The following is an 8,881-nucleotide window of genomic DNA, read 5'->3' as shown; positions in this document are numbered from 1 at the left end:
CTGCAGCCGTACAGAAACAAGCTCACCAAAACCAGTAAATACAAAAGACATGGTTTTATTTGAAAGATGACATTTACAACAGAGACTCACAGAAAAGCACTCCTTCATGTTGGTCAGGTAGTATCAGGAGGCTCTGACTAGGGAATCCTGTAGATTGCAGGTTTTTGACAGTCTAGCAGTTGATGCATCTTTATGTTAATGTATCCTCATTCCTGATGAACTCTCCTACATCTGCCTGGTGGAACACTACAATCGACATGGGGTCCACTCGCCGACACTCTAGGGTAGACTTGGCTGCCACTCCAAAACCCTGAAGGAGAAAGACACATAACTGGTTCAGAAATCCCCTCTGAACAAGGACATATCAGTGTCATGATCTAAACACTTTTACTCTAGCAAATGTGGTATTCTGAACACAGGTACATGGAGTATAGTGGATACATTCAATTCAGGACCGATTCATTTTTAAGAAATGAAACTGGGCTTAACTTCTAACGCCTCAATACAGTGTGTGCCTTTATGTGAACCATGTGCTTTTTCAGTACGACTGGCCCCAACAGAAATACAAGCCACTGATGGTGCACGATGAGTTTCTTTCCAACTTGTGGTGGGCATTACAATAGAAATCACTTTCTAACACTCATAGGTTAACACGGCGGAGGAAACAAAAGTTGTTGTAATCGAAAGAGGTGAGGTCAGAAAGTGATTGGTTTCTGACAATGCCCTGTGAGCACTACAGCGCCATAGTTCCAAAACTTACCAGGGGAACATCTGTCATGGAGTAGACCACAACTCCTTGGTACTGCATTGTGTTCTCTGTGATTCTCCCAAGCCCCGATTTTAGCACGTGGTTCCCATAGAGGAAAGACTGCTCTGTTCCAGGTTTCACCCACACCTTGAACTAAAATACATGACAGGAGAAATCAAGTTACTCATAGATGCATGATATGAAATGTTATAACTATTAAAAATGATTTGATTGACATCAATGCAAATTGAGGCTTAACTGAAAAGGATGCATTCAAATTATATATCGATATATAGATATATATAGCCTCACTGTATCCATCTCGTCACTGCATCTCTTACTCCACCCACCATTGGTAGGAGCAAAGGAGAGTGGATGGGATGCAAATGATGTAAGCAAAAGATACAAATAATAAAACTGAGCACCAATAAGTCACCTTTGCATAGGGCGCCAGGAAATCTAGGGCTGTGATGTGCAGGCGGAATTTAGTGGTCTTTGTGAACTTTCCAAAACATGTTCCCACTGACACGAGCTTGTCCCGGGAAATGTGAGTGGCCAACTTAAGGATTTTCTCACTGTGGACAGACGCAAATGCATACACGGATTTCTGAACAATTTAGAAATATTACTGGCAGAAACAAGAACGTGCATGTTAATTTATCCTGGATTACCTCATGTAGTACACACGGTCGTTGTGTAGCCTGAAACAGTAGGAACCGTCCGGTCGGTCCACTAGCAGTTTGATGTTTTCACCGATGCTGTTGGGAGAGAAAAAGACGTGGCTCTCACGCAGGCTAACAAGGATGCTAACATATTTGTTATTTTGTTGTATATAATTTGAGTCGTAATAGGCGCGCAAGAATACGTCTCTACGTCCACTTACTATTTTGACAGCTTCTCGAACATTGTTTTCGTCTCTTCGTCAGTTAGTGGCCTCATTTTGAATATTTTTAAAGCAACCTTTTAGTCAACGAACTGTTAAGTTTCCTGTGAGACGCGTGAAAACGTGGGTCAGCAGCACGGAAGCCGTAACGCTTTACAGCGGAAGTCGTATGACGCAATGAGCGAGCGTAGTTCCGGGTTTGTTTTTTCTATTTTTTTACTTTGCATTCTTTAGCCTTCAGTCGATCGTGCATTTTTACTCCGGCAAACCGGTCGCCATCTGGTGAGTTTAATCACTTAAAATGATATAACATATTGCTGAGATGTTAATTATATAGCCGATAAACAGCTACGTCAGTATAAATTTATTTTGCATTTCGTTTTTGATCAACATTGAAGTCATATCTTCGAAAACGGGCTTGGTTAGCCTTGTTAGCTAGCTGTCAGTGGAAAAAAACACGAACCTGCTGCTATCAGCGAGCTAGTGAACGTTAGCGTGTGAGTTAACTGTGTTTGCAGCTTGTAATGCTAACGCTGGTTCGCCACTGACCAACGAACGGGCTCTACCGTACAATGCTTTTGAAATCAAATATGACGCACTGGGATGTCTTTATCAAACAACTGCGTTGCATTTCAGTTGAGATTTGTTTCGGTCTGAGCGCCGTGCGAAGAGGGGAGCCTTTGCCGCAGCGCTGCGAAGTTACATAACCTTAATTTGTTTGTAAATAGCGATTACGTTCCTGTGATCCGGGATCAGAGACGGAGAAACCGATCCTTTCAGTAACTCCACAGTAATTAAGCTCAACGTTCAACATGTCCAGTCCTTTGCAACTGATGAAACGCTTCACCTGCATGGAGTGTACAGTAGCAGTCCAATGTCAGCCAGTGTAACAAATAAAGGAAATCTACTCTGTCAGCGAGCTCTTTGCATTTTGAACATCAGTTGATACTCTGGTCTGACAGCAATACTGGCTGAAATAAATGCCTGATCCAGTTTTTCAGATGCTGCCACCGAAAGTTGTACACAGCAAAACCAGTATTCACTGACGCGTCTCGAAATATCTGATCCTGTTGCCGTTCACTGATAATTGAAATGATAAAAAAAAAATAATAACTCCAATGCTTTGGTTCCTAATACACGAGACAGCCATCAAATTCAGTTGCACCTTGTGTCTTCACAGCTGCACTACATATTTACACTCACATACTTACACTTTACACTAAGTATTACCAAAAACAATTGTTTGGTGTAGGATATATAGTGGCTATGTTGCATAAAATGTTAAGTGGTAAAAGGCAGCAACTATTTTCAGTCATTTTGTCAGATGATGCTCCAAATATTCCTGTCGTAAACTTTCTTTTCTGTCCCGTAAATGGAATAAGCCTCTAGCTTGAATCAACTTCAGGTAGATATTAATTCATGGATACCTTACTAGACCTGTGGCTAACAAGAAGATGCCCATAAGTTACTAATCAACAGAATGTTGTAACAATAATACTAATATATTGGCTTGACAGGAAAATACTTTATGGAGGAACCTTGACAATAATTATTAATTTGTGATAGTATGTCTGCATTTGATTAATTTTTTTTATATAGGATAAAAAATAAGGTAATTTTTTTTCTCCACCCTTTAACTTGTTGATAGGAGCGTGAAGCTTGACAGTTCTGTGCTAACTGTTTACCCCAGAGAAACCAGCGATCTGTGTCTTCATCATTTCCGGCGTGTGTTTGTGGCTCTGGTAACGCCGAACAGGAAGAAAGGCACAGAGAGACGTCTGAACTGAGAGAGGAAACTGCTGCGGCTTCTTCATCAGCCTAAGAATGACTGAGTTCTGGGTTTGTTTCAGCTGCTGCATTGCTGAGCAGCCACAACCTGTGAGTATTAAATCAACTCGGAATACAAATTAATTTACCCAATTTTTTATTTAATTTGGCCTTGTAGGAAATTGGCATAAAATTAATTTTGGATATGCATTTTAATGAAAGGGGCAGTATTCGCTATGTTACGCAATGTACCAGCACATGTATCTTTCATTTTACTTCAGCTGTGAAAATTGGTGAATATTCACCATTCTCAGATAATATTTCCTTAAAAACATAGCAGTCATGTCATGCAAAAAATATATATGACATCCTCTTTTTATTTTGGATTAAAGTTGTAAACTATCCAGCTAGCCACATCCTGCTGTCAAGACACATTCATTTAGACTGAATAAGTTTCACTGTGACAACCAGTCATTGTGCCTCATTGTTGTCAGTCAGTCTGTCTCCTAATAGATAAGATAACAAGTATCATGAGTGTCGACCTCTGACTCATTTAAAGCTCCACAGCTCAGGTTCACTGCTTATGAAGGAACATTTCAGAATGTATACAGGAGATGGATGAGCAGGCTCTGTTTCAGCTGGTGTTTGCATATTTTCTATCCTCACTGATAAGCAATATCCCCTTAAATATATTTAGGATGGTCAGACTAATTAAGTGTTTGTTTATGGTGCTCGTTTTCAGAAACGGCGGCGACGGATCGATCGCTCCATGATCGGGGAGCCAACAAACTTTGTTCACACCACACACGTAGGCTCGGGGGACATGGGCCTAGGACTGGCATCAGTAAGTTTTCATCATCTTCAAAGGCATGTTTTTGAATTTGAGTAAAGCATACGTAAGTTTCCAATAAATTAAAATGTGCACCTTGATGTCTCTAGGTGGACCTTGTTCAAGCCCAGATGAAATCGAAAGGGGGCTACGTGCATGGAGGATCTGAAGGTTCTCAGTTGTAACAAGGTGAGAGATTAGACTTGTTTTATGCAAATACTTATTTTTGACAACTAAAAGAAAAGGTTAATTTCCAAACAAAGTAAGTAGATATTTTTTCCATTCTTTAATCCAGGTCACACACATGTTTAAATAAACATTTAGTTTTAGACATAAGCCCCTCACACTAACACTTGATGAGAAAGACATCAGTATAGACATTTACAGACATACCAGTTAAAACCTGGCTTGACTCCACCCATGCTAACTAGAAAGCTGCAGTCGGTAGAGTGCAGATCTCTGCTGGGTGTGCCCGCAATGACCAGTGCTGTTTTGTGATTGAATGAATACACTAATGTTGACACTAATGGGCTGTAAGGAATCGTAAAACACACTTCATTCATTCTTTAAAAAAAAAAACACACACCATCCAAAACACTAAAAGTGAGTGTTATCACTTTTGCCCCTACCAACTGGTGGCAAGTTAGAGTAGTAAGTGAGGAGTCACCAGGCAGTCAATGGCACTATAAAGCAGGAAATAAAAAGTGAAATAGAAAGTGCGTTTCCATGCAGCAATAACTGGTCACCCAAAATATTATGCCGTTTGCTGCCGGGTTCACATGTGTCCTGGAAAACCTGGAAAATAGTTGACCAATTTTCCAGACATTGATAACACATTATCCTATTTTCCTTGAGCTTCCTTGGTTATGTTGTGGAAACGCAGTGAACGAACCCCCAAGGCATGTCACATGGTAGCACATGCAGGTTGGATGACATTACATAAGGTCACTTTCTTCCCAACTTGTTTTAAACATTTGGATAATGTGTTGGATCAAGTGTTTAGCATGTTTAGTTCAGTTGCTAAAGTTCTTGTGCTTGCAAGCTTGTTTTTCCAGCAAAGGTTTAAGGTTTGTTATTTAACTCAGGCCCGGAGCAATGTTCAAAATGTGTTGGGCATAGTTGAGAGAGTTGGATAATAATGAAGCATATGAGAGGAGTTTTTCTGTCATACCAGCTGGATCAACAACTGACAATTACCTTTTCTAGATTTTCTCTAAAGGAAATGCTAAGAAATGCAAGATGAGCTGTGAACTGACACAGAAGTGCACAGTCACTCACAAATGCATGGGACCGATCGCATGATCTCCCTGGCGGGGATAAACAAGGCAAAGCATACTAGCACACAACAACAACCTCATCTTTTGTAGCGTTAAAGGGAACTGGTGAAATGCCTCCCACAACATTTTGTACTGAACCATTTGTAGTCATGTTTTAGAAGGATAATTCAGCCCTCCCTCATGAAGGAATGAACATATTTGTTCCTCTTGATTAGCTTTGTTTGTTTAACCACTTACATTTTCCCACGTGACAGTGACTCAACTGTCAGGTGAAATCTTTTTTTTTTTTCATTTTTAAATTTTGGTGTTATTTGTTTTGGAATTCTTTTCTACTGGCTAATCGATAATGTTGCACCCTGCCTTGTTTTTAACTCCCACTGGATGTTGCCATGGTCACTTACAGTTTTTACTTTTTCGACTCCCACCACTCCTGGGGGCCGGAACCAACGATATCAAACACGTTTGGAAAAACAAGACAGGGGGGCAGAGTCAGCACTGTTACTCTTAAAGTGAATTCCTCTCGAACTTTGACCAAACAGGCTCAGGGTTGTGTGATTTGGACACACACACACACACACACACACACACACACACACACACACACTTCACCTGCCATGTCAGTAACATTTGAGATGTTAACATTTCTTCCACCCTTTCCCCCCCCCCCCTCCCCTTCACAGCCCTTCACAGTCTTGTGGAAACTACTGTTGTTGATATGAGGAAGCGTTTTCAAAAAGCAGTTCTGTCTGTAATGGACGCAGGACCAAAAGATGAAACTACTGCTTTTCCATTATGTTGTATATATTTTTATTTTCCATTCCTTTTTTTTAATGAAAGCACTGCTATCCATTTGCTGCCATACTGTTGCACTGTAAAGAGTAACTGTTAAGAATAGATAAGAGGGTTTAGAAAGCTCATAATCTCAGTCAGACGTATGCTTGTGTGTATGCATGAGGAAAATATTTTCAAAAATATTTGCTGTTGTAGCCCATTTGGATGCCTGTATTTATTATCTGATTTGTAAACGGACCTCATGGTGGCTGGGCCACGCTGGAAATTTGGAACATTAAGTTTCTGTCTTTATTCTCAGAGGTTTATCAAAGGACAGCGAGGCAAAAAAAAAGTGATATGTTCATTGTTTTATTCTGAGAAATACTCATTATCCTCTGAGTTGCTTTCAGGGTTGAAGATTGCTGTCTTGTAATAAACTTGAAATGAGTAGAGTACACTGGATCATACATTGTACACTCACACTTGCTTAGGAATTTCGCATTGATTTCAAATATTTTTTTGTTTTTTATACTCATTTAGATGGAACCATATAGAATTTTAATAAACTATGAACTTCCTAATCTGCCTTCTGAAGTCACGTTCATTATTTGTTTTTCTGGTGTCGTTTGGCAGCTTGATGCTGCAAGTACTGAGCTCAGTGGTTTCAAGAGGATTTATATTTTTATATTTTCTTCTTTTCATGGCTTGTGTACCAACAGTAGACCAAGACTTAAACTTGGAAGTAACTAAATCAAACTGCAACAATTGTGGGTTAGGTTTGATACAGTTAGTAGTATTCTCAAACTTGTAGTCTGTCTTTTGCATGTCCATCATGCTTTTTGAGTGCTGTTCCTTTCCCCTCAAACACATTTTGTGTTCAACAACGTTGCTTGTCATGACAAGAAACTACCAAGACGGGGGGTCATAGTAGTTTTGTGTTTCTCTGAAAACACCGATGTGACCCACCTTTGTAGCAGTGCTTGTGATTAAGTTGCTTCGGTGTCAAAATGTTTAAAGTTCTCTCTCCTTTTTCAAGAAGAGATAACTTTTCATAAAGGGTTCCTCTCTTAGGGGATAGTAAATAAGTTCAGCTCTTATTGCCAGATTACACTGGTTGTCAGTTGTGGTCATGATCAGTCTAGAGTTAATATATTCCCTTTTTATTGACTGGCTGGTTGTCCTTCCTTAGTATTATCATACGCAGACCAAATTTCTGAACTCCAGGCAAAATTCCTTCTTGGCAAATAGTGATAGAGCACTATGAATATTAAATGCATGGCCCCTTCTACTTTGGTTGTTCATCATGTACACACTGCTTATCACCACTTGCAAATCAAAGGGTCAAATGTGTCAAGCAAACCAGCAGGCCTGGATATATCAATACATATCATCATTTGTTCTCTCACAACAGAATGTGGTTGTATTAAGTCAAGCGAAAGTCTGTGTAAATTGATGTTAAATGAGTGCTATTGTCATACTATATATATGATAAAAAGATTAAATCTTTGATGTTGGTACCAGGCAGCAAAAACTACCTGATAGACATAGTCACATTTGTAACATCTTATCATTTACAGCCTTAAAACTGCTGGTAACCACAACCAACACAGATTTAATGTGATTCATCCGGCTAGAACATTGTCACAGTGCTCATCTGTTCCTCTTTAAATGTTTCTGTAGTAATTCCTGTGTAAAAAGAGAACCATGCGTGGACTAGTTTTGTGTTTTTCCAGCTCTGTACCGAATGGTACAACTTGGACATACCGGGATTGCAGTATATTATGTGACCAGCAGGCGGTGCTAGTGGACTGGTTGAATGTTTTAAAAATTGTTTTCTTTTGGGATTCCTGTCATTGGACTTCTGTGATGATACCGGAAATGATTAACATGAAAGTAATGGATCCGTTAATTATATGTATTCAGGGTCGTGCATATTTTAGATTACTTTTCTGTATTACATTACTGGGAAGGCAGAGAGTTGGAGCAGTGTTTCTTTGTTGTCGTTGTTTTCCTCAGGAACTGCCTGATATGTAGTTCCCACTTTAAGGGAAGTTCATCTGTCTTTTTTTCTGCATTTTTCAAAACAAACAATGATAATAAATGTTAAATGTTGACGTTTGACCAACTGTGTGTTCCATGTTTTCACTTTAGTCCCAAACCCCCCCACATCTATCGGGGGTGCTAAAGGGGATGGTTGGGCTCGTTCTGATGCAAAACACAAACGTTTAATACCAAAAATACAGGATTCTTGTCAACATCAGCTGTGGTACTTCTACAAGCAAAAGGTCCACCTTCAAAATCTTACTTGGGTACTAATATATCAACTGAGAACTCCCCGTGGGAAAAATGGCCCTGTAACAAATTTCCTATCCATCCATCCATTGTCTACCGCTTATCCTGTATTCAGGGTCGCGGGGGGGCTGGAGCCGATCCCAGCTATCATTGGGCGAAGGCGGGGTACACCCTGGACAGGATGCCAGTCTATCACAGGGCCAACATGTAGAGACAGAGAACCATTCATGCCCACATTCACACCTACGGGCAATTTTAGAGTCACCAATGAACCTATCCCCATCCTGCATGTCTTTGGACTGTGGGAGGAAGCC

At 40.1% G+C, this 8,881-nt stretch overlaps 2 protein-coding genes across 3 annotated transcripts; one reads left to right on the top strand and one right to left on the bottom strand.

The window, feature by feature from the left end:
- Positions 1-39: 39 nt before the first annotated feature.
- Positions 40-1,796, bottom strand: nip7 (NIP7 nucleolar pre-rRNA processing protein). Its single transcript, XM_084016954.1, has 5 exons — positions 1,632-1,796; positions 1,420-1,506; positions 1,185-1,323; positions 761-901; positions 40-310 (listed from the first exon to the last, which is right to left on the bottom strand). The coding sequence occupies exons 1-5, from the start codon at positions 1,685-1,687 to the stop codon at positions 191-193; spliced, it is 543 nt and encodes a 180-aa protein (XP_083873080.1). The 5' UTR covers positions 1,688-1,796; the 3' UTR covers positions 40-190.
- Positions 1,797-1,824: 28 nt separating this feature from the next.
- On the top strand, positions 1,825-8,396 carry LOC311018150 (CDC42 small effector protein 2-like). Of its 2 annotated transcripts, none has more exons than XM_084016964.1 (5): positions 1,825-1,913; positions 3,280-3,509; positions 4,141-4,242; positions 4,338-4,416; positions 6,185-8,396. In XM_084016964.1, exons 2-4 carry the CDS (start codon positions 3,456-3,458, stop codon positions 4,410-4,412), a joined length of 231 nt encoding a protein of 76 aa, XP_083873090.1. In that variant the 5' UTR covers positions 1,825-1,913; positions 3,280-3,455; the 3' UTR covers positions 4,413-4,416; positions 6,185-8,396. The 2 variants fall into 2 exon arrangements, with proteins under 2 accessions (XP_083873090.1, XP_083873089.1); XM_084016963.1 differs by having other exon boundaries at positions 1,833-1,913; positions 3,322-3,509.
- The last annotated feature ends 485 nt before the right edge of the window (positions 8,397-8,881 follow it).

This window comes from Eutrigla gurnardus, assembly GCF_963514095.1.
Source record: "Eutrigla gurnardus genome assembly, chromosome: 1".
NCBI classification, from domain to species: domain Eukaryota; kingdom Metazoa; phylum Chordata; class Actinopteri; order Perciformes; family Triglidae; genus Eutrigla; species Eutrigla gurnardus.
The sequence above is the reverse complement of the archived record's forward strand: the minus strand, read 5'-3'. Positions and strand labels throughout refer to the sequence as shown.